Source organism: Haemaphysalis longicornis, unplaced genomic scaffold (genome assembly GCF_048455015.1).
Source record: "Haemaphysalis longicornis isolate Haplotype H1 unplaced genomic scaffold, Haemaphysalis longicornis Haplotype H1 scaffold_6, whole genome shotgun sequence".
Classification (NCBI taxonomy): domain Eukaryota; kingdom Metazoa; phylum Arthropoda; class Arachnida; order Ixodida; family Ixodidae; genus Haemaphysalis; species Haemaphysalis longicornis.
Genome location: NW_027526407.1, coordinates 157,610,282 through 157,635,695, shown reverse-complemented (window position 1 = coordinate 157,635,695; position 25,414 = coordinate 157,610,282). Strand labels below are relative to the sequence as shown.

Sequence of the window (25,414 nt, the reverse complement as noted above, 5' to 3'; positions counted from 1 at the left end):
GTAGCATTGCGCGGGCCGCAGCGTGAACGGTTCCGGCCTGAAAGTGTCGGCAGGCCTGTTGGCTGTCCGTCACAACAGTAGTAGCCTGGGTAGAGCAGATGGCAAGTGCGATTGCCGCCTCTTCAGCTTCAGCTGGTGAAAGTGTTTTGACAGAGGCAGTGATAGCCTGTCCTCCTTGGGCGGGGCTTACTGCCAAGGCGAACGCTGGATAGGAGGAGTATGCTGCCGCGTCTGTGAAGACCGCGTCAGCATCTCGACTGTACTGTCGTGAGATGGCTTCCGCGCGAGCCTTGCGCCGTCCACTGTGGTGCTCAGGGTGCATATTACGCGGCAAGGGTTGTACTTTAATGAGTTCTTGAGTAGGTCGGGGGAGGGGCTCTAGAAGGGGGCCATTGTAGCCCGGTGTATTTATTCCCAGTCCTGAGAGGACCTGGCGGCCCGCGTTGGTTAGAGAAAGCCGTCGGTATTGTTGTAAAAGATGTCCTTCAACTAGTTCAGACGACGTATTGTGGATACCGAGTTGAAGAAGTAGCAAGGTGGATGTGTTTGTGGGAAGGCACAGTGCGCGCTTGTATGATTTTCGAATTATTGCATTGACACTTTCTTCTTCGTGCTTGTTGAGAAGCGCATATGGGATCGCGTACGTGATGCGGGAAATAATGAAGGCGTGCACGAGACGTAGCGCCGCATTCTCCCCGAAGCCGCGCCTCTTCGTGATGATTCGGCGCAGCATATGGGATACCTGATCCGTAGTGTGCTTCAGCCGAGTTATGATGGTGGAGTTCCGTTTATCTTGCTGGAAGACCATCCCAAGGATCTTGATTTGAGGATTGGGGCGGATAATGTGGGCCTCGAGGTGTATTTCGACCGGTGGAGGTGGGTCACGCTTGGGTCTTCCTGGTTGGACCACGAGTAGCTCAGACTTTTGCGGGGCGCACGAGAGTCCGCAGTATTTGGCGTACTCAGTGACCACATCGGCCGCTTCTTGAAGGCGAGCTTTCATGTCCCCCCACGAGCCTGTGCCCGTCCAAACTGTCACATCGTCGGCGTAGAGCGCATGCTTGGTGTTCGGAAGAGCTGCAAGGCGTTGTGGCAGTTTGATTAGGGCGATATTAAATAGCATCGGGGAGAGCACTGCTCCTTGTGGAGTGCCTCTGCTCGCCAGGTTGATGGGGTTGGACTTCGCTTCGCCAACGTGGAGTACCGCTTGCCTCTTAGTAAGGAAGTCTCGCACGTAAGTGTACGTGCGTTCCCCGCAATGTAGCTCTCGCAGGTGGGCCAAAATGACTGAATGGGACACATTGTCAAAGGCCCCCTTGAAGTCCAATGCCAGCATTGCCGTGGGGGAGTGTCGGTTGGCAGGGGTCATGACTTCTTCTTTAATCTGGAGGAGAATGTCCTGGGTGGAGAGGTGGGGTCTGAATCCAAACATCGAGGTTGGTATGAGGTTCCGATCGTCTAGGTGACGCTGGAGGCGAGCGAGGACGATATGCTCCATGAGTTTACCGACGCAGGACGTTAGCGATATAGGTCGTAGGTTGTCAATAGAAGGGGTCTTGTTCGGTTTGGGGATGAGGTGAACGTAGGCGAGCTTCCATTCTGCAGGGATCTTGCCCTCTCGCCACACTCTATTGAGGCACGCGGTGAGGGACACGAGAGAGTCGTCATCGAGGTTGGCTAGTAGCCTGTTGGAAATTCCATCAGGACCTGGCGCGGTGTTTTTCCGTATCCGGGACAGTGCCGCTCGTACCTCCGAGATGAGGATGTCTTGATCCAATGAGGGGTTCGGCGATCCATCGTAGTCTGTGTGGCTCTGTTGCGGACCGGGCGGGAAGAATTTTGCCTCGAGGTTCGTTAAAAGTGTGTCGGTTGAGTGATTGTGCAGGAGGGCCCGTAGTTGGTTTGATGACGTTGCCTTCGAAGAGGAGGGGTCCAGGAGGTAACGAAGAATTTTCCATGTTGTTGACGTGCTCACGTGGTTTCCCATGGCGTCGCAAAGGGAGAGCCAACTCTCACGGCACAGTTCGCGTGCGTATTTGGCCGCCTTTTCATTGAGCTGCGCAATGCGGATGCGGAGTTTTTTATTGTGCCGCTGCTTTTTCCAGCGCTTTTGCAGGCTGCGTCTAGCTTCCCATATGTGTAGAAGGTGCGTGTCTACGCAGGGATTGTCGGTATTTGTCTTTATGTTAGTAGTACAAGCGGCCTGGTCCTGAATAAGTTGGGCTATCCATGCGGAATATTGATCTTCCTCTGCCGGATCTGCGGTGTCCTCTGTGCTGCGCGCTGACCTCAGTTTTCGGAAACCGGACCAATCTGTCAGGGCAGCACGTCCCACTGTGCGGACTAGCTCCGGGCCTGAAATGATTAATTCAATAAGGAAATGATCGCTGCCCAGTGCCTCTTGCTTGTTTCGCCATACGCACGTCACCTGCTGGTTGCTCAGGGCGAGGTCTGGCGTAGTATCGCGAGAGACGCTTGTGCCCGTGCGAGTGGGTATGCTGAGCTCGTTGAGTATCTGCCATGCCTTCTCGTCTACGTACTTGTGAAGGTAGTTGCCCCTTGGATTAGCGTAAGTGTAACCCCAAAGGGGGTGCGCCGCATTGAAGTCTCCACTTACGATGAGTTGGTGCTTCCCAGCTTTCTTTCGCGCCAGTTCTAGCGTGTCATTTAGGGCCTGCGGAGAACATTTGGGCCTGCAGTAGACATTAAGGTGGAAGATAGGTAAGGAAGTCTTTGATGCCTTGGCGGGGAGTAGTTCTAGTAGTACGCCTGGGGCTCCTGCTAATGGAAGGGAGTGCTGTATAGCGGTGATAGACCTGGATACCAGCGTGTGTAACACCCGCGTGCCATCCGCATGAAAAGTGATATAGCCGGGGAGCGAAGCGTGGGTGTTGCTTTCTTGCAATGCGACAACGTGTGGAGGTGTTTCTTGTGTTGTAATATACTGGATCAGTTCTGAGCGTTTTTCGCGGAATCCGCGGCAGTTCCACTGCCAAACAATTGTTTCGCCGCGGCTCCGACTATTCTTATTAGGAGGACCCATCTTCTTCCATGGCATCTTTGGGTGGAGGAGGAAGGGAGGTAGTGACGCGAGTGCACTGAGGAATAAATGCTTCCATTTTCGAGAGGCGTTCTTCGAAATTGGTATTCATTTCTTTGAGGGCTTGCATGGTCTGGTTCAGTTGGTCAGTAATAGTTTGTTGCGAGGCGGTCAGCTGCTGTAGCATAGAACGTATTCCCACCACCTCGTCTCGAGTGATAAATGGCGTGGGGTTTGCTGGCATCGCCTGGCCCGAAATTGGTGGGAGGGTTGTGGGAAGAGGGGGGGTTGCATCACTGCCCGGTGGGAGGGAAGTTCGGGGACGCTTGATAGCGGGAGAAAGTTGTTGCGGGGAGGGTGCAGGGGGGTTGGCTGCTGTTTTTGTTAAGGACGCACGCAGTTCTGCAAGTTCCTGTCTGAGAGCCGCGTTCTCAGCTTGTAATTGAGTTATGAGTGCGCCATACTTATTATCAGCTCTGGAGGCCGCTACTCCTGCCCAGCTCACCTTGGGTGCGTCCTCGTGGCGTGGTTCTTTGTGCGCGGAGCTCCTGTTGACTGAGGAGCTGGCCGAGCGTTGGTCTCTGGGTGGCTTGCGTTGCGTCCCTGGGGTCTGATCTCGATTGCGTGCCTGGCTGGGCGCGCGTTCCTTGGTGGTTGACCATCCGTGTTGTGGCCCTCGACCGTGATCTCGGCTCGGTCTTGAGCTCGAACGGTGAGGTCCCCGGTTGCGTCGCGAGCCAGGAGAGGGGGAGCGCGACCGGCAGGGCCCATCCGATGTGGACTTGTTCGGAGTTTTCTTGGCCTTGTACACGGTGGGCAGGTACCGCTTGGGGCAGTCTTTAGATGCGGTGGTGTGTGGGCCTTTACAAAGCCCACACCGCGGTGTGCAGATGTGCTGAGGCTCGTTGAGGGGGGCACCGCACACGTTGCACTTGGGCGTGGCTGGAGGAGAGGGGCAAACGTCCGCTCGGTGGCCCGTTTGATGACAGAGGGTGCAAAAGGCGACCGTGCGGCGATAAGGGTAGCATCGGAGCAGGGCTTGGTTGACGTAAACGTAGTACGGCACTCGCTTGCCTCGAAATGTTATGACGAAGGCTTTGGACTCTCCGAGGCGACGAGCTGTGAGAACCACGTATCCGGGAGCAGTAATGAGTGACTTGACGTACTCTTCTGGATGTTCTTGTGCGATGTTGTGAATGACGCCACGGCAGGAATTGTCCGGAGTGATTGGGTAGACTGAGACCTCGTGTCGGTTGCCGAAGACCACAATCTTCTGGAGGCTTTCGAGCGCTCGTGCAGCTGCTGGAGAAGGTGTGCTGACGACTATGACGTTCTGCTCTGCACCAACGCGGAGCTGGAAAGGTGCTGGTGTAGTGGGGAGCCCCGATCTCCCGAGCGATTGACGCAGTGAGAGAAATGGGGTCCGCACGGGAAAGCTGGAGGCCGTTTCTTGGGCGGATGCCTATTTTGAGGTCGTCCGATGGTAGAGGTGGTTGCCTTGGTTGACGCGTCGACGGGCGATGGCGGAGCGCTGGTGTCGGTGGCGATTCGGGAGTAGACTTCGACGGGGAAGGAGGACGTCGCCGGAGGGAGCGGCGTACTACCTCAATCCATGGGCTGGATATTTCTTCCTCGGTTGTGGTTGCGGGCGGGGATGTAATATCTATGTCCTTGGCTTCCATCATGTCTTCAGGTCGGTTTGAGGGAGGTGCCAAATTTGCATTTGGAACGTCGGTGGGGGTGCGCGCTGACGCCATGCGCACCGGCAGAGGAGCCGGCGGCGTGGTTGCGTCGCCGGTGATGTTAGGCTTAGCGCGTCTGTCCTCTTGAGATGCTTGTAAAATTACGAATTTTGGACTCACAGGGATGTAGATGGTATCCTCGTCTTCCTGGTGACGTTAGGAAGAATGTCCGGTAGTCAGTTTTAGTCGCCGGGGTGATTTTTCATTGACATTAAACGATTTCAGTGGAGCCGACGTGACGCTCATTCGAACACCCCGAGCGGGCACGTGCCGTAGATCAGATATTTGCGAGTTAATGTTGCTATTTTGGGGGATAACATAGCTCAAACGCGTAGGGCTGCTGCCTGGTTCTTGCAGCGCAATGATTTCTGGGTGTCGCTTGTTTCTTGTAAGCCATGAGTGGACTTCTCTTTGCCACTGCTTCAAACCTCGACATTTCCACTGTAGAATTACTAGATGGTTCGACTGTTCATTAACTTTCTGCATGTTCATGTCGAGTTGGCTGAGCACGGCTTGCATTGGTTCTTGGATAGGGAGGCATTCTTCGTAAACTATTGCGGTTACGCTCCTTAATTTCCCCTTATGGGTAATTTGTGCTACTCGTTGGTTCACGCATTGAGTCTCATAGCGCATCTCCTGCGGTGATTACAGCGGTAATGAATAAACAGAATGCAATGCTAACACATACCAAGCGGTATGGTCCGTTTCGTTCAAATCAGTTGTGCTTTCACGAACTCCCGTGTCCTTTGATGCTCGGTACCACTAAACAAAATGTTTCTTCATGAGACCAGTGAAAAGTATTGAGGGTTGAAGAAAAGCATGTTGTCCTGTTAAGGCCGCGTGAGTGGCCATAGTGTACACAGTACTGTTCACGGCTATTGTACAAAAGTCACACAATTATCTGGCCGTGAATTGCACAAAGTATTGATTTAAAACCAAAATGAGTTTGGGGTTCGGGATCGCCGCGTCATCGATCGGCCGGGCTCCAATATTATTGTTCCCCGATTGCTTTTTGTTCTTCGACGTTCAAACATGACACCGCAGAAACTTCCAGTTGTGTTTTTATGAACTTTATGAACTCGTGTTTTCTATTGATCTAGAGCAACTCGTACTTTGCCTTCAGTGTCCTCTTACAGGGAAGCGAAGCTGTCACGTGGACCGGAAGCGTATGCTTTGCAGCACATACAGTGAACTTCGCTCAAATAAGCTACTTAATTAGAAAAAAACTGGAATGGCCGTGCGACCCACTAACTCCTTCCCCGCAACAGAACCTATGATATCATATGTTCCAGCTCGGTGGTTAGCTGAAGGCGGCAAAAGCAAACGCCAATTAGGCAGAGCTTGTAAGCTTGCCGAACGAGCTATTTGCGCTAACTTTTTGGGCGGTGTGAACAGTGGAAGTTACGAAAGTGCACGTAAACATAGAAGTACCGATGCGTACTGATGTTGATACTGCGCGCCCTATGCTCGTTTTGGCTGCACAGCACTGCGGCGCTTTGGCAGCCAGTGTCTCAGACGACGCTGGCCGATCGGCGTAAGCGACGGTGTCTTACGTGCCATTATTTGTCGGGCGAACATTACGTTTCACAAAAGATTGTTTTCTACCTTAACGAAACAAGCCAGGTACAAATACGGTCAAAAACAAAGCAAAGGCGAATCGTCGTGCCGAACATCATGGCGGTGCCATCTAGGATGACTACGGCTGAAGACCGCGCAGCACACTAAGCTTAGCTTGAGGACCTAGCTGCTCTTGTGATATCATTGTAGACGTCATGAAAACACACGATTTTGCGGGACAATTTTAATTTGAATGGATTAATATGTCAGTAAATACAAAACACAAACCTTTCGAATAAAACAAACATATTTTGTCCGCATGTGCCATGCGGACTTGTGCGCACAGTAACAATGGCCCTTACTGTGCGATAGGCTTACTCGCAAATGTACGCCTTAACTGCTTAAATATGCGTTGACTGCTTGCATGGTCCCCACTGCATTTTGTTACTCTCTGCATACTCAGTAATATGTTCGCGATGACCGTGCTAAGCAGCGAACTTATATATATATATATATATATCTATATATATATATATATATATATATATATATATATATATATATATATATATATATATATATATATATATATATATATATATATATATATATATATATATATATATATATATATATATATATATATATATATATATATATATATATATATATAAAGATAAAAGCTCAAAGCACAAAGATAAAAACTCACACAGAGCACGAAACATAAGGTGAGTAGAGACAGAGACACACGAGAAAGACGTAGAAAATAGAAATAAGTTTACTGACGTTTCAAAAAGAGGACTACAGGACTTCCTTTCTTAAATATATATATATATATATATATATATTTATATATATTTATATATATATGGTTAGTAGAGACAGAGACACCCGAGAAAGAAGTAGACAATAAAAATAGGTTTACTGACGTTTCAGGAAGAGGACTTCCTTTCTTCAGGTACTCTGAAGAAAGGAAGTCTTCTTTTCGAAACGTCAGTAAACTTATTTTTATTTTCTACGTCGTTCTCGTGTGTCTTTGTCTCTACTAACCTTATTTTGTCGCGCTCTGTGTGAGTTTTGATTTTACAGACTATATATATATATATATATATATATGTATATATATAATTCGAAGCTCATTGAAGAAACAAAATTTTCGAACTTCGGGGTATCATATGTTCCACGTGGGATTTTAGGAGCGGCGCAGTGAAGGGCTCAGGGTTAATTTCGATCACTTGAAGATCCTTAACCTGCTCCGAAATCTCGGAACACGGGCGTTTTCGCTCTTCGCCTCAATGTAAAAAAACAGCCACGGTGGCAGGGATTGAACCCGCTTCATTGGCCTCTGCAGAACAACACCTTGGCCTCTGTGACAGTGTCGTGGTCGAATCAGCAACTGGTGGCGGTGATGACTGTGAAGGTGAAGTTAGCGAGAAGCCTCGAAATTCCCACACTCATCCAGGCCTTCTCTACGCAGAGCCCTGGCCGTGCGTGAAGATGCCCATTCACTCACCCGGTTTGTCCTTGTCCGACTCGGGCACCAGGTTGGCCGCCTTGAGTACCACCACCGTGAGCCGACCCGCTGAAGGCAGGTAGCTCAGCGAAAGCAGTAACTCGGGCCAGTCGCGCTTTGCCTGCAACGTCAGCGCAGTGCAGTGCCACATGAAACGGCTGTTACGAATGCACTCCGAATTTTTATGATCAATAAGGAAGAGGCCCCAAGAAAATCGCAAGCTACGTTTTTTGCGGCAAAACCCATAACTTCCCCAACTCCAGTGGTCTGTAATGCTTCTCAAACTTGAATAGGCGTTCGTTGTGTGGGCCTCATTTCGTAAAAAAGGTAAATACCGACTTCAAAGAAGCGCTGTGCGGTTCATTTTTAACAAGCCTATGACCATTGACTCCCCAACTTCGGTGATGCTGGAAAACAATACCTCAACCCTGAAACTGAGACAGAAAACTGCCCTCCTGAAGTTGTTTTCTCTTCATACTGGTTCCACAAAAAGGAATGCCCCGCTGTTTATTTCAGCCAGTCTACGCAATGCAAGACAAAAACAGAAGCTTCAGAGTCCACTTAATGCGTAAACATAGTTTGTCAAATGCGTCAACCCGGAGAGTGTACTGCCTTGTCGGGATCGAATGCCTTGTCAAGACATTTATTCATCATCGTCATCATCATTTATTGTACCCTTGTGTCCATTGCGGCGTATATCATAGAGGGAGGGCAAGTACAGAATTCCACAATGGTCAATAGTACAGGCATACAAGTGAGGAAGGTTCATGATGAAATGGCAGCAGCATATGCAAATACACATATACATGAAGGAACGGTAACAATTTAAAAAAAGAAAGTAAGAAACGAACAGCAGGTGTAATTATCTAATAACGGTTTGAATACTAAGGGGTCACGTTCGTTGACTATGATTTCAGACAGGTTATTCCAATCTTCTATGGCTGTAGGTAAAAAAAGGTTTGTTAAAAGCATTGGTTGACCCATGTAGGCGCTGTATACTTAACGAGTTACAGAAGCGACGCGATGAGCGCGCAGGAGGGAGGAGGACTGTATTCCGTTGTGAAGGGAAATTAGAGAATAGTTTATGTAAAAGGCAGAATCTAGAAACTTTACGGCGGATTTCGAGGGCAGGGAGCTTCACAGGTAGTTTAATACAGTGGAACCCCGCTGGTACATCCCCAGAACTGACGACGACCCGCTTCTTACGACGGATCTCTGCGGTCCCGGCAAACTCCCCATAGAAACAATACAATTAAAAGCCACGATGATATGACGCTCGGGTGCACGCGGTCCGCTTCATACGACGGGCCATGGCGCGGATAAACCGGCCTTTCCCCATATTTTACACCGCTTGGCCGCCTCGTCCCGACCGTTATTCTTAACCCCCGTTTGACGCTGTTTGATGTGCAAAGGTCCGCATCATGCTGAACAGACGCAAGCAAGCACGCAGGTACTCGTGAGCGAGAGGTAACCTCCGATGGCCCCACGCGGCAGCAGTACGCCAGCGCGCCAACCGCGAGGAGGCGCCCACTCCGTGCAAGTTTCTTTTGCGCCGCTCTCTCCCCTTCCCCCTGTCCTCTGCTTATCAGTGTCTTTCAAAGCAGCGTTGTGACTCCGCTTCTTTGTTTTGCAGGGTGCCTACATTCACGCGCGTCCTCCATAAGGGTGGCGAACCGCGCACGTTGGCACCGCCAATCTGGGTCACTCGCTGGCTGCCGCAGCAAGTCACTGTAGCAAGACCACGCTTTAATTTTCCCTGCAACACAGTTTACACCCTAATTTTGAAGCATCGTATCTATTCCGTGTTGCTGGGTCCATAGAGTTTCTTACAATATACACTAGAGAGGAATCTGGCGCTAGCGTCTGTGCGGCTCACATCAAGGCAGTCTGTGTCGTCATGGGCCGCCATTATACATCGCGCTCGCCTTATTTTCATCATTGGCTTGGATTGAAACGTTTTAGTGACCACAAATTTAAACAAAGTGCCACAAAAACGCGAAGAATAGTGTGCACTTATGTAAGTGGAAAATAAAAACAGGCTGTTTTGAAACTAAGGAAAAAGGAAGTAAAGCGTATTTTTGCCGGAACGTTTGCGCCTGATATTCCGCAGCCCAAGGTTGTAGTTACGAACAAGGTTACTATTTGTGGGGGAAACTCATTAGAGACTCTGATTTTATTAATTTTACCATTATTGCAAATAATAAGTTGCTTCAAGAGTTTGGAAAGTTTTTTGAGCGTGCCTATTAAAACGTGACCTTCGTGGTGAACCGGTGCACCGACCGCAACTAGTTTAACAAGAAAAAAGAAAACGTGGCGTTAAACAGTCGTGCACGATGACAAGATAGGGCGCATACAAGCGCCCGTATCTGTCGTTTCCCAGTGGTCGTATCTTGTGTTCGTCGAAGTACGCTTTGTTTCTTCTTTTCGTCGGCTACAAATTTCGCGGCGGCATATTACCGGCTCAGTCATGCGTCCTTCGACTGCGGCACGAGCAACGTCAGATGCGATCACGCACTGCCTGCTGTTTCACCGAACACGGCTACCGCAGGACAGGAAGGATTTCGGCTTCCTTGTAGCTCGTAAACGTGTTAATGCATAGTGAAGAAAGCAAATCCCAAAAACCGCTTAAGAATCCAATTGTCATGCCAAGCTCGAGCCAAAAAGGGTGTCTTCCCATGAATCCCCACGACGACATGGCTTACAAGGCGCAGTTTCCTCTCTAGTATACTTACTAAGAAACTCTATGGCTGGGTCTTGTGGGAAACGAAAACATCAATGTGTTGGCAGTTTGGCCCAAAATCGATGGGACGGGGCCGTTTAAAGGTCGTCTCCACCCTGTACGGAAATTTCGTCTTTTTTAGGTGCGGAGTACCTTAGTACCACACGATGTCCGTCCGCGTCCATGCGCATAGCATTTACAACCGCCAAAAATCACACAGGCACCAGCAGGATTCGAGCATGTGTCTGGAATGTGTCTGACCAGACAGAGTTAGTGTCAGTCGTTTTCTTACCCATTGGGCTACAACCGTGAGTTAGTACCCGAGAGTCTAACGGCTTACTACTCCCTTGCCTGTAACGGTGCGGAGCACCTTAGGACCTCCCACTGTCCGTCTGCGCGCAAGGAATGCGCGAGGTGCGGGGCTGGCCGGCTAGATTTGGATAGGAAAAAAACTTTTATCTGGCTAGAAATAGCGCCGGATGGCACGTGTGCCGTATAGCGCACAGCGCTTGTCTGGCGGGATAGCTCGGACGCCACGGAGAGGGGCACAACAAAGGCGTTTATTTTATTTATTTTTTACTTGGGATTTCAGATAAAGGTTCGCAAATTACGACAGAAACGGCTAACAATAGTGTTTAAATACGTTATTAGTTCACCAGTCTCGTGAGGTCGTCTACTAAGTTGGCATTTACCAGCATCCCGTTCGTACGACACCCCGGTCATACGACGCTTTTTCTTGGTCATTTTAAAGTCGTATTATCGGGGTTCCACCATAGTAGTACTACTTGAGCGCGGGTTGTACTGTGAAGAAAAGATAGCAGTGGCTTAGCTCGGCTATGCCAGGATGTATGTGGCGAGAGCTAAGGATTCTTAGCTTTCCTGGTTGTCTGGGATTAGCTTGATTATTATGCTTACTGCTGCTTAAATGACACACACACGGTATACGAATTATGTGACACGTGTATATTTATCAAGCGGCTCCGGCGCAGCGTCACCAATCGCCCCAGAGCTAAGCTGGTTCCACAGGCGCACGCCGCTGTTGCTGCGACGCACGAGCCATCGGTTGCCCACCCGGCCACCACTCGCATGATCATCAAGTGGACCGGGCCGCCCCGTGCGGAACAGAGGTCGGAGAAGACGCTGGGGGCGTGGGGTGTGTGAGAGACGCCAGGCAGCGAGCAACGTTCAATGCGCCGTGTGACGTCACTGCTCCTCACGCATGCGCAGCACGGCTCTCCAGGAGCCACGCGAAACTGCTCAACCTCGGCCAGTGTATCTCACACTACAATAAATCTAGCGGCACGATTCTGCATTGATTCAAGTGTGTTGAGCCACCAGTGCCGAAAAGTGAAACTCAAGGCGTACGAAAACTGCTTATTGGCGATGTGGCCAGCTTCCGAACCGTGCCCAGCCAGATTCGATGCACGAGCTCACCTTTCTTTCACCACTGCCTCGTCGTCTTCGTGGTCGGAGGAGGCAGCGGGCCGAGAGATTGAACAAGTAAATTAATCAGGTAATTTTGGTGGGGGCTCCAAATACCCGATGCATGTTCCAGTTTAGTACGCGTGAAGGTTTCATGGCCAGTTTTCGAATTTTGTGGGGACAGAAAGTTAGGGATCATTTGATATAGGCAAGTGAATTGGCCCAGGCGACGGTTAGTTGTATGGGATCGGATTATGTTAGTTTGCTCGATATAACGACGCCAAAGTATCGGTATGATTCAGCCAGGGTTACGAATTTGGAGTTTACCGAATACTGGATGGAAACGTTACTGCGCTTTCATGAAAATTGCATGACTTTACATTTGTTTACATTAAGTTGCATAAGCCATCGTGAACACCATTTTTGTATGTTAGATAAGTAACTCTGAAAAATATCTTGGTCAGTGCTACTTGAAATGCGGCTGTAAAATACTCAGTCATCTGTGAACAGGCGGATGATTGATGAAATTTTGTCTGGAATGCCATTATATTATCGTAAATTGAAACAATTCTAAGAAGGCAAGAAATACGGCCAAACGGCTCAAGTCACCTAAATTGGATACTGATAGCCAAATCTGGTGTTGTAATGATGTTATGTAGTATCATGACTTGACCTTTTGGGTAAATATGAGCTCCTCCCCTTCCAGCGTTTCTTCCCCAACTGCGAATACCAGAATAGCATGCATACTTGAATCGGTCATCTACGGCGGCTTTGCCGGGGATCTTAGCTGCAAAACGTTATTTGATACGCCTAACTCTATGAAGGCAACAATACCGCGTTAAAAATGTGCTTGCTTTGCTGCAACGGTGAGATTTAGAAATGCTCTCGCAGTTCTAGCCGACATCCTATTTTGGTGCATTGAACGCCAATCGTGGCTTGCATTTACTGAATTTGTGCGCAAATCGTTCATAAGGGATACTTGGGAAAAGCTTTCTCCATTCACGTCGTACCAGATGGCGAGTGCGTCATCGTGCGCCGTCTCCGAAGAAGGCCACCTGTCATCACACGGGAGGCTCGGAGGATGAAGAGATGGAAACCCGCGACAACCAAGATGCCACCCTACCTTCGGAGGAAGACGCAACAGCTACTGCGCCCTGGATTCTCGTTGCCCGCCGCGCCAAGCGCCGACGGGACCAGTGACTGCTTACCGCTCAACAGGAGTTGGCCCAAACGCCGGAGAAGCCCACCCCGACAGCCTCCACTCCCTGTTGAATATCTGGAGCTGGCATTTTGGCCACGAAATGGTCACCCCCTATCCAGGGTGAGCCCAGAAAAATTGCTAATGGCTATAGCCACTGAACTAAAGCTGCCAGCTGGAGCAGTCAACATCAAGATGCCCGTAGACGGGGACCAAAACGTCCTTGTCGCGAGTACCCCATGTGAAACTACAGCTGTGAAGCTAAACGAGATCAAGAAACTGACAATTGATGGGAAATCCTACGAGGTTGCGTCATACACGCCATCTCCAGACAATTCCTGCAAAGGAGTCGTTCATAACATCGACCTTGACACAACCCCCGACACAGTCCTTAAATGAATTGAGAATCCAAGTTATGAAGTTCTAACATGTAGAAGGCTTGGGAACACGGAAACTATGGTTATCACATTCTGCGGCAAACGCGTTTCCTATTATATCAACTACAGTGGTATCCCGGTTCCCTGCTACCTCTACAAAATAACGGTACCTTATTGCCACAAATGCCACAAGACCGCTCACAGGGAGGATGTTTGCCCACAACCCCCTAAAACGCCGAGGTTCGGAAAATGTGGGCTCTCTAACAGACACGCATGAGTGCCACCCCCAGTGCATCCTGTGCGGGGAACCCACCCGACGGCGGACGAGTTTTGCGCCAAACGCTACCTGCCACCTGTTAGTCGTAGAAAGCCTCAGCTGCATCAGCAGTAGTCCTCCCGACAGGTCCGCTCTCCCTCCCCTGAACTCCGTGGTGGTAGTTCGCGCTTCCGCCAATCTCGCTCGTAAACGAGGCGCAATGCCAGTCAGAGAAGGAGCATCTCGCAGCATCATTCCGGATCTACGATGAAGACGTCAGTGAGAAAGCGGACGCCCTCCCGCGGCAGAACTCCAAGTGAAGGCCGGTCCAGGTCCCATTCCCGCCAGTCAACGGTTCTGTTCAAGAACTCATCAAGTTGCAGCTCCCAGTTGAGATCTCGATCGCGGTCAGAGTCCAGATCCCGCTCCAAACGCAAGCCACCAGCCAAGCAGCAAGCGAAAGGAGAGAAGCAGAACCGGGTGAGCTGGGCTTCAGTTATCTCCCGCTGCTCGCCCCCATCCCCTCCTCAGCAATGTATTGAGTGTACCAAGCTCCAGACAGAAGTTCAAACACTAAGTACAGAAACAAAAACGCTCAAGAAGTTCATGGCCAAACAGACTAAGACCATTAACACTCTCACACAACATATTTCTGCAGACAGAGAGGTAACTTCTGAAGAATAAAAATAACACCATCTTTACGTGGGGAACCCTGATGAGGATGCAAAGCATCGTGGCGGTTCCGTGTGGTTCCATTGTGTTGCCGTTATGTTGAGTGATCTGGTGTTTACTAGCGCCAGAGGGAATTCCGCCTCCGGGTCACACCGGTGGCAAAGGCACGCAAGTACTGTTATGTTACGGTGAGTAGGCGATGGTTCTCGAGGCGCCGGAACTCGTCCATCATGTTCGTGCCGATGTTGTCGTCTCTGTGGTAGAATCGGTAGTCTCCGTCAGCGTTGGTGAGGTAAAGGTCGTTGACATTGGTGCACCGGCTGAGAGAAATGTACACGCCCTCCTCTTCGCAGCTTTGTCTTCTTCTTCTTCGGCGGTTCCCTTACGAGAAGATGACGGCAGTGGTTGAACGCGAACCTATCTCGTGATGGATTCCTTGGTTGGCCAATCCCTAGGGGCATCCTGCCACAATCATTATCAGAGGTGCTGCGGACGCGGCGAGAGCAACGTACAAGCCCTCCTCTTCGCAGCTTTGTATTCTTCTCCTTCTTCATCGCTTCCCCTACGGGAAGATGACGACGGTGGTTGAACGCGAAGCTATCTCGTGATGGATTCTTTGGTTGGCCAATCCCTAGGGGCGTCCTGCCACAATCAGCCTCAGAGGCGCTGCGGACGGGGCTGGTTGAGCTGCAAGGCGCGTGGCGCTTCCCGCCACACCTTTCCCACGGGAAATTCAGCATCCTCCTCTAAAGTTTTCAGTTCAGTCGTTTCCGTTGACGTTCAGCTTCGCGTGCCTTCATTGTATCAGTAGCTTCTTGACGTAGTTTGAATGAGTCAAGGACATAAGGCGCGTTCGTAGCACTTGCTCCTGCCCCGGTTTCGTAGCGTAGTGGGAAGAGCACCACGTACCTCCCGTTGCGGCCAGAGAGTCGTAGGATCGAAACCGGGCGCCGATAACTATTTCGTTTTTTTAACTGTAGGGGGAGAGGTGCGGATAACGGGAGGATGCCGCACATAGCCCCTAGAAAAAGATGCTTTGCATCTAAAAACACCCCCACCTCCAAGCATTCCCCCACAAGACCAACAGCCAACAATCGAAAAGAAACGCAAAATAGAGAATCAGGAAGGAGACACGATGGAGACAAACCCCCAGTCTGTCACCATAGAAACATTAAATGCTAGCCTTGGTGATGTTACTGCTCCCATACTAAACCAACTCCAAGCCATCGCCGCCCAACTTAATCAGCTGTCGGCGCAGGTACATAATAGTCAACATAGCGTGGAAAGTCTGGAAACCCTGACTACACCCCTCCCTGGCCGTCTTGCCCCCAGAGAAAAGCCATATCAACGACCGGTATTAAATCAAACGACTACCGACTTCCCACCAGCCATGACCACTAGTCCTAAATATATTGCGTGCTCTGCCACTGTCCTTTGGCAGTGGAATTGCAGGGGATTCAAAAATAAGTTAGGCGACCTTTAACAGGATATTGCTCATCAACAAGAACCCCCGTACGTAATAGCAATTAAAGAGTCAACGGTGGTTGCGAAACTTCCGGGTTATATTCCACAGACAACGCAGGAAGGCAGAGACGTGTGCACTTTAAGAAAAACATTACCGCCATCTACCACCAGCTATCTTTAACCCCCGTGATTGCGTCCTTACAGAATTGGTTTCGCAAAAACTCAAATGTACGAGCAGCCTGTTCATACTTAACATTTACTGTCGCCCCAAAAGCAAAGCGCCGGGATTGGCAGACATGATACGACAATCAAAGTGCCTGGCAGGTTACAACCGATTCATCGTTGTGGGTTACTTTAACGCTCCTCACTCTGTATGGGGATACACGTACGTCACCAAACGGGGCAAAGACCCGTCGAAAATAATAGATAAGGAAAACCTCACCCTCCTCATGCAGCCAAGTGCCCCAACTCGTATAGACACGAGCACAGCCCGGGATACTCGCCCTGACCTTACGCTCGTTGCACACGCCCCAAACGCCACCTGGAGCAATACGGGGGACAACATCGGGAGTGATCATATACTACTACAGACAAAAACTCTAGGGCCTCAGTTCCGTAGGGTCATCACGGTAGCAAAACTTACTAATTGGCAAGCACTACGCTCCAATAGAAGAGGTAAAACAGAAGAAAAGATAGAAGTCACTAGGCGGACACACTCGTGGAAAAACTCACGCACTACACGAAGAAACTCAGCCTCTCCGATGACATTCCAGCGGTCGACCCTCATCTGCTTCATTTATTGGAGGCAAAGCGAAGCCTTCTTCGCAGATGGAGGGCGCAAAGGCACAAGAGACTCGGAAAACGAATAGCTTTGCTCAACAAAGAGGCGTCAGCGTACGTGGCCGAGCTCTGCAGACAGAACTGGCTTCAGGTGTGCGATTCTCTTCAAGGAAGACTACGTACATCCAAGACGTGGAACATCCTCCGCTACCTAATCAACCGTACTAAACGTCGGAGTGAAACCAGTAAGACGATGCAAGCCATCAATCACAAATTTCCTGGCATGCAAGAAGACCTCTTAAGGGAGCTACAGGCGAGATATTTTCCGCCTACACCCAGGGTGCAGTTGCCAGAGTACGGGGGACGTCCCAATGCAGATCTCGATAGTCCAATAACATCAGCCGAAGTGAGGGCGGCTTTGCTTAATATCCACCAGAACACGTCCCCTGGCATGGACCCCGTGTCGAAAAAGGCCCTAACAATCCTGGATGACGGCTCCGTGGAGACTTTGACCACCTACATGAACGAGTGTTGGGTGACGGGGGCGGTGCCACCGGCCTGGAAAGAAGCAGAAATTTGTCTCCTTCCAAAACCAGGCAAAACACCTTGCACGGATAACCTTCGCCCCATATCCCGCACTTCGTCCATCGGAAAGCTTATGGAACACGTCGTTCTTAACCGTGTACAAAAGTTTCTTGAAACGACGGACCAAATGCCTCACTCGATGTTCGGGTTCCGCCCGCACCTCTCAGCTCAGGACGTACTACTGCAGCTGAAGAAGGACATATTTGAGGCAGCCAGTCGCATCACACCCAAAGCGATCCTGGCTTTAAACTTAAAGGGTGCGTTCGACAATGTAACACACGAAGCAATCCTCACAAATCTTGGCAACCTGGTTTGCGGGGAAAAGACGTACTCCTTCATCAGGAATTTTCTGTCCGATAGAACTGCGATCATTAAAACTGGCGACATCCAGTCTTCCCCCATAAAGTGTGGCAGTCGTGGTACACCACAAAAGGGAGTTTATTTATTTATTTATTGATACTGTAACCCTCACTTGAGGGTCATTACAGGGAGGAATACAAACAAAAAAAAACAATACACAATGACAAAACAGACATTATGTTTCGTGCTGCCGGTAGTACAATTCTAGCGAACACTCAAACGCTTTGACATTTGAACTAGTAACCGCGTACTCTGGAAGTCTATTCCACACTTCTATGCTATAAGGAAAAAAAGAATTCTTAAAGCCATCTAGACGCGCCCAATAAGGCCTGAATGGGTGACTATGGTTCAACCGAGCTCCTCGTTTGGGTGCAGGTTGTATGGATGTGTCTTTATTTATTTTCATTTCGCCTCTTATAATTTGAAACAGGAGTTTTAACCTTTGCTTTTCGCGGCGCACTTGCAGGGGTTCTAGCGTACATGATTTTAACAGATTCGTGACGGATTCTGTCCTCCGGTACCGCGAGCAAATGAAGCGCACTGCTACCCTTTGAATTTTTTCTAGTTTATCTCTCAGTGACTGCTGATGAGGACTCCATACAGAAGACGCATACTCCAAAATAGGGCGAACAAATGTCTTATATGAAAGTAATTTGACATCTCTAGGGGCATGTTCGAGTTTTTTCCTCAAGTAAAACAACTTTCTGTAGGCCTTTGAACACACCTCCTCAACATGAGTGTGCCACCCCAAATCGCTGGTAATAGTCACCCCCAGGTATTTAAAGCTGTGTGTTCTGGTAAGAAAGTTATTTCCGATTTTATAATGATATGCGAGTACAGATTTCTTCTTGGTTATATGGGTGAACGTAGTCTTTGAAAAGTTAATTTCCATCCCCCACTGGGCGCACCAATTATGCAAGGCTTGCAGACAGCGATTAATTTTGATTTGGTCGTTTGTGTTAGTTACAGGAGCGTAAATTAAACAATCGTCTGCAAAAAGTTTGATTTTAACCGGGCTTTCGACAACTGCGGAAATATCATTTATAAAAATTAAAAACAACAAAGGACCCAGAACAGACCCCTGTGGGACACCGGACACTACTTCCAATGAACTAGATGTGCAATCATCTACACGTACTTTTTGTTGACGGTTCTTTAAATACGCGGCTATCCAATTTAGTATATCTGAGCTAAGTCCTAGTTGCTGAAGCTTAAAAATTAATTTGTTATGAGGAACCTTATCAAACGCCTTGGCGAAATCTACACAAATGACGTCTATTTGTTGTCGAGCTTCGAGAGATAAATAAAAATCATGAACTGTTTCTATCAGTTGAGTAACAGTTTACAACGCCTTCCTGAATCCGTGTTGATGGAGATAAAAAAACTCTTTTGACTCAAGAAAAATAATAATGTGCCTTGCTATGAAATGTTCTATGATTTTGCAACACACAGAGGTCAGTGAAATGGGGCGATAATTGTTCACATGAAGCCGATTGCCAGCTTTGTATATAGGCTTTACAATCGCAGTGCGCCAGTCTTGCGGTAATGAGGACGTTTGCAGAGATTTTCTGAAAATGATTGTTAAATAAAAGGACGACCATTCGGCATACCGTCGTAAGAATTCACTGGGAATTTCATCTGGTCCGTTTGCTTTTTTAGTGTCAAGCCCTAGCAAGTGACTGAACACCCCTTCCTGCATAATAGAAAAGGGCTCCATTGCGCAGGCGCGCAAGCAAGCCTGGTCAGCGTCCACCTGATCGGTTTCATCTCTAGTGAAGACCGACTGAAAGAACTGGTTGAAAGAATTGGCTATCTGCAGTTTTTGCCTCACTGTTTCGGATCCAATTTTTATCTGTTCAATTTCTTCTTTTTTATTTCTCAAGTGAAGCCAAACTTTTTGAGGGGAACACTTAATGAAGTCAGCAAGGGTTTCGGTATAAAACTTTCGTTTGGATTCTTTTAATGCCGTCTTTAACTGACCACGCAAATGTACGATTGCTACTGAGTTGGTTTTGTTTTTCCGCATGCGTTTTATTTTTCGTTGGATATGGACGATCTCCCGGGTTATCCACGGACTACGCTGTTTCGTTTTCTTTTTACGAGTTGGAACAAATTTATCCGTGCAATGCTTTACAATGCTTTTGAAACGTTGCCATAACTCTTCTACAGATTCTGAGACAGAAGCAAGTTCAAACTCATGAAGGGACAGTTCTAGATAATCAAGTATAGACGTGTCATCGGCCCGTGCAAAATTTTTAATCTGAACCGGGATAAATGGCCGCTTCTGCGGCTTTGCGTCTAGTTGGATATTAACAGTTATCAGCTTGTGGTCCGATATTCCCTCTTCAACCGATAAAGTACTATGTGTCACTCTGCGTGATAGGAACACTAAATCAAGCAATGTTTCTGAATTAGCAGTTACTCGCGTATTTTCTTTTACAATCTGTGTTAAGTTATGAGAGAACATGTTAAGTTATGAGAGAACAAGAGAACAAGAGAGAACAAGAGAAGAGTTTTATCGCCTCTACTTTTCATTCCGCGAAAATTAGAGAAAATCCCCAACATTAAGCATACCCTGTATGCGGACGATATAACGATCTGGATTGCCAAAGGTTCTCCCGGCGTTATGCAAGACAGCCTACAAACGGCAGCGGACGTCATGCGCACCTACGCCAGCCGATGTGGTTTAACGTGTGCCCCGCAGAAGTCAGAACTGATAATAGTACAAAAATGCCACCGGGACCCTTCAGACAGCATCAAAATTTGGCTCGACGGCATACTCATCAAACCGAAATCCTCAATCAAGGTATTAGGAATGGCGCATCAGAAAAACTGCAAGAACACCCTACTTCTCAACAGACTTTAAGAAACCACGGCTCAAATTGTTCGGATGCTGGGTAGGGTAGCAAACAGGAGCCATGGACTAAAAGAAAACGACATGGTCCGTTTTGTGCAGGCCTTCGTCGTCTCCAGAATCGTTTACGTGGCTCCTTGTGCGGTTTTAGGGGCATCGGAGCGCGAAAAGCTAGACGTCCTTCTTAGAAAGGCGTACAAACAAGCCCTGGCACTTCCTGCTAGCGCCTCCACGCTACGAAGCAGGTAGGGTTTCAAGACAAGCGCTACGGGTTCTCCTTGAACGACCACCACAGAAGCAGGTCCCAGTCATTTGGACCCCGGCCCACTCTGCTCTTCGCGGCAACCAGACGGCACACGTCCTGGCCCGAGAACTCGCGCACCGGGCATCGCAAGAAGAGTCGGAGCGAACCTGGCAACCGCTCCTCAAATTCACCGATATCACCCAACATTACCGACTAGCGAGACCACTCTGTCCACCAGTCACCGATCAGGCCACGAAAGAACAGGAAGCCATCCTGATACAACTGCAAACAAATACGTACCCACACCCAACAAGACTACACGCCATCCACCCTACCCTCTATGGTTCTCTATGTACCTATTGCCAAGCCCCAGGCCATATTGTCTAGGAATTCCATATTGAATACCATATTGTCTGGGAATTCCAACTAAACCCAGGTCTTCCCCTCATCCCCAACCCTTCTCGCGAGCAGTGGGAGAGTACGCTGGCCAGCTCCTGCCCTGAAACGCCGCTTTTGCTAGCGGAAAGGGCGAAGACAGCCGGCCGTACCAACGGAGTCTTCGACTGAGGACCTCGTCCACAAATACACTTCAACTGCGATTAAAGTTTCTCTCTCTCTCTCTCTCTCTCTCTCTCTCTCTCTCTCTCTCTCTCTCTCTCTCTCTCTCTCTCTCTCTCTCTCTCTCTCTCTCTCTCTCTCTCTCTCTCTCTCTCTCTCTCTCTCTCTCTCTCCATTGTTAAGCCTCGGCGATATGAAAAAGCAGAACGACGGCGGGAGGAATGCGCCAGCGCTGACGAGCATTTTGCCACGGGCGGCGCCATCCGCTGAAGCACCCTAGCAGCACCATGCAGCCCGGGAGCAGGCCTTTCTTAAAAACTTTTCATAGGACGGTAAGCGACTTGCAAGGGGAAGGCGCCGACTAGCTGCGAAGTCTGGAACTTTCCTTAGGGAGGGACTAGGCGATAGCAGGCGAGGTCAAAAATATGAAGCAAAGAAAAATGGGAATAGAAATTCAGAGAACGGGGCTTGCGATAAGCGACGTCTCTCCCGAGACCGGAAAGACATGTTATCGAGCCCCCGACTCTGACGATAATTTCACTCAAGAACTCTACTCTATTGTCTTACACTTAACTTCTCGCTTTCCCCGTTTGAACTTCTTGTTGTGTGGCCACTTCAATTTCCCACGCATTGATTGGGTTAACCTGGCCGCTCACTCACGCCTTTGAAAAAACTTCCTTGATTTGTCCTTACGTTTAATTTTGCCCAAATGGTTACGTTGGTTACGAGTATTGGTTACAAATGGTTACAAGTATGTTGGCACCTACTCGTGGTGCCAACATACTCGATTTAGTTTTGGTCTCAACTCCCGATCTTGTAAACTCAATTCAATGCGTCGATGGTATCAGTGACCAAAAGATTTTATTATTTGGCCATTCCATTCCTATTCCTCCCCGGCAACCTCTCAATAAGTACATCCGCGATTATAACAAAGCCAATTTTTCCAAAATTAATAAAGAACTAGCGGATTTCTATAAAACGTTTTTCCATTCTGCTGCTCCGAGAACAGTCGAAAAAAAACTGGGTGTTATTCAAAAACAAATTGCTGTCCCTAATTGACAGACATGTACCACTAATCTGTATTCGCGGAGATGCCGAAAGACCATGGTACTCTAATTCTCTCAGAAGGCTGTCAAAAAAGAAAAAACGCCCCTTCAGAGAAGCTAAATTATCAAAATCCCGCGGTAAATGGGAAAAGTATCGCACATGCTTGCGCGAGTACACTTCACTGTTAAAGAATAGAAAAAGGTAATTTTTGGTGATGATCTCCTCGGCATCCTGCGCGACAACCCACAAAAATTTTGGAAGTATTTGGCTCCTAAAAACATGCGCTGCTCAAAACTTTCCCTTTACTAATCCCGATAGCTCGGCCGTTTCCGCCACTGACTCCGCCGAAATCATGAATTCCCATTTTTCATCTATATTCACGCATGAACCCACTACCGATATTCCATCGTTGCCGTCCAGAGACTTCCCGCAGATGCCACGCATTTTTCTTACAAGAGAAGGAATTGCGAAACTAATCGACAACCTTAAATTCTCGAGTGCCCCTGGCCCAGACAATATACCCGCTAAAATTCTGAAAAGCACAAAAGTAATATCCAGTCTTATCCTACAATTCATTTTTAACCAATCTCTTGACACTGCTTTTATTCCAAAAGACTGGAAAATAAGTAAAGTCACCCCCGTGCCCAAATCAGGAAACCGTTCAGACCCCTCAAACTATCGTCTTATTTCGTTAACATGCATTACCTGCAAGCTGCTAGAACACGTAATCTACTCCCACATCGCAACTCATCTGGACCGAAATTCCTTCTTTTTTTCTAACCAGCACAGGTTCCGGCGTGGGCTGTCGTGCGAGACACAGCTGTACGAATTTTCTATTGATCTTCATTTTAACCTGGACTCTTCTTTTCAAACAGATGTAATATACCTCGACTTTTCCAAAGCTTTCAACCGTGTTCCCCACCGGCGTCTAATAAGCAAACTTTCTTGTCTCAGCATTGACCCCTTAGCCCTATCTTGGATTAAAAAATTTCTAACCGGTCGTGTTCAGTTTACTGTAGTCGCGAATAATGAATCAACCCGTGTTGATGTAGTTTCCGGTGTACCGCAAGGTTCCGTTCTTGGGCCTCTTTTGTTTATAATCTTTATTATTGATATCCCAGACAAAATTTCATCTACCATCCGCCTTTTCGCACACGATTGTGTGCTTTACCGTCGCATTTCATATTTCACTGACCAAATTTCACTGCAGAATGACTTGTCTACCATACATAAATGCTGTTCGCGGTGGCTAATGCAACTTAATGCAAACAAATGTAAATTCACGCACGTTTCGCGCAAGCGCACTAACTATTCCTTCCAGTATTCTGTAAACTTCCAACCCTTAACCCAGGTCGACTCGTATCGTTATCTTGGCGTAATAATATCAAGTAAACTAACATGGTCCGATCACATAGAACAACTAGTCACCGCTTCAGCAAAATCACTTGGCGACATCAAAAGATCCCGTACGTCCTGCCTACCGCAAATCCGAAAATTAGCTTACGAAACCTTCACGCGTACTAAACTTGAATATGCGTCTGCTATTTGGAACCCTCACCAAAATTACCTAATCTACGCATTAGAAGCAATTCAAATTCGCTCTGCCATTATTATCACCTCACAATACAGTCCTCGCTTACGTATCACCACTATTAAACTATGCCGCAACTTCCCTCCCCTAGAAATTCGCTGCAACGTCACTCGGCTCTGCCTTCTACACAAACTGCACTATAATTTCCCGTCACAACGCAATACCGTTCTTCTCCCTCCCGCACGTTCATCGCGCCGCCTCTTTAACTCTCTATGTTTACAGCGCTTACATGGTTCAACCAACACTTTCAATAAATCCTTTTTACCTACAGCCATTGAAGACTGGAACAACCTGCCCCCCTTATGTAATGCCCCGCAAGGTGCCTTTAGGGTACACTAAATGATGATGATGATGATGACCAAAGCTTTATGAAACGTCGGAGAAGCAATAACCGACAGAATAGGGGAGCAGTGGCTCAGGTTGGCTACATAACATGCACGGTGGCAGATAACGGGAAAAATGGCTACAGGTTCACAGTCAACTAGAAAAAGACATGAACCCAAGTGTATGCCATTACCGTAAATTTTCTTCGAGATTTAGAAGACCCACGGGTATTGCATATTTGCATGGGGCAAGGCAGTTATGCGTTACCGTTATGCAACTGGAGGTACCAGCAAAGGAAAGGGGTCGGCGTGCTTCCCCGCTACCGTGCCCTTAACGCACATGTGTTCCTCGGAGTTTTAGTTTACTCAGTGCAATTGGTTCCCTGTTTAATAACATCGTGCCCGGGCACGATAGCGGAGAAAGTGAGACTGCCGCCTATCTTTGGTCACACGAGGATCCTGACCTCAGGGAAAAGAGTGACAAAGTTAGGAAACCGGAAGAGGTGATTCTAGTGGAAGAGGTGGACCTGGACAGATTGCAATACCTGGACTCGTACGATATATGTGAGTGAGTAAAACACGATGTAAAAACGGTAGGCCCTGCAGGAGAGTACGAATTGGGGAGGAGGGAAAGAAAGGGAAGGACACAATTTACACAGTGTGCACAGTTCGAGTCGTGTGGGAAGATCTTAATCTCACAATAGTGAACAAAGGGAATAAATGTGAGGGTCAAGTTACCTGGGAACGAGGGGAAAGGCGGTCCATTACGGAAGGAGTGTATAAATGTTTAGTGTAATGGAAGTAGGCGGAATATTTTTCCGGAGCTGAGGAATGGGACATAAGTACATTACTTTGACATTTGGAAAAATGGAAGATGAAATCCCAAACATCAAAACGGATTTTTATGGCTTGAAATTAAGCAATACGCAGATAGCAAGAACTGCATGTTAAGACACAGCCTACAAAAGACTGTGAAATAAAAGGCCCTATCCAAGAAAAAGTAAGGAATACAGCTACGTAAAAGTAAAAACAAAGCCAAGAAGCTGTTGGAACAACGAAATCGGAGAATCTATGGCACAACGACCACTAGCATCGTGGGAGCACAGGAAGGC

The 25,414-nt window shown here is 48.3% G+C and overlaps 1 protein-coding gene across 1 annotated transcript in view; it reads right to left on the bottom strand.

The window, feature by feature from the left end:
• The window catches only part of LOC144141227 (synaptotagmin-5-like), a 106,775-nt gene that overhangs the window by 18,984 nt on the left and 62,377 nt on the right, over window positions 1-25,414 (bottom strand). The window contains exon 6 of the mRNA XM_077672783.1: window positions 7,853-7,973. Coding sequence (XP_077528909.1) covers window positions 7,853-7,973 — 121 coding nt within the window. The remainder of the gene's footprint in view (window positions 1-7,852; window positions 7,974-25,414) is intronic.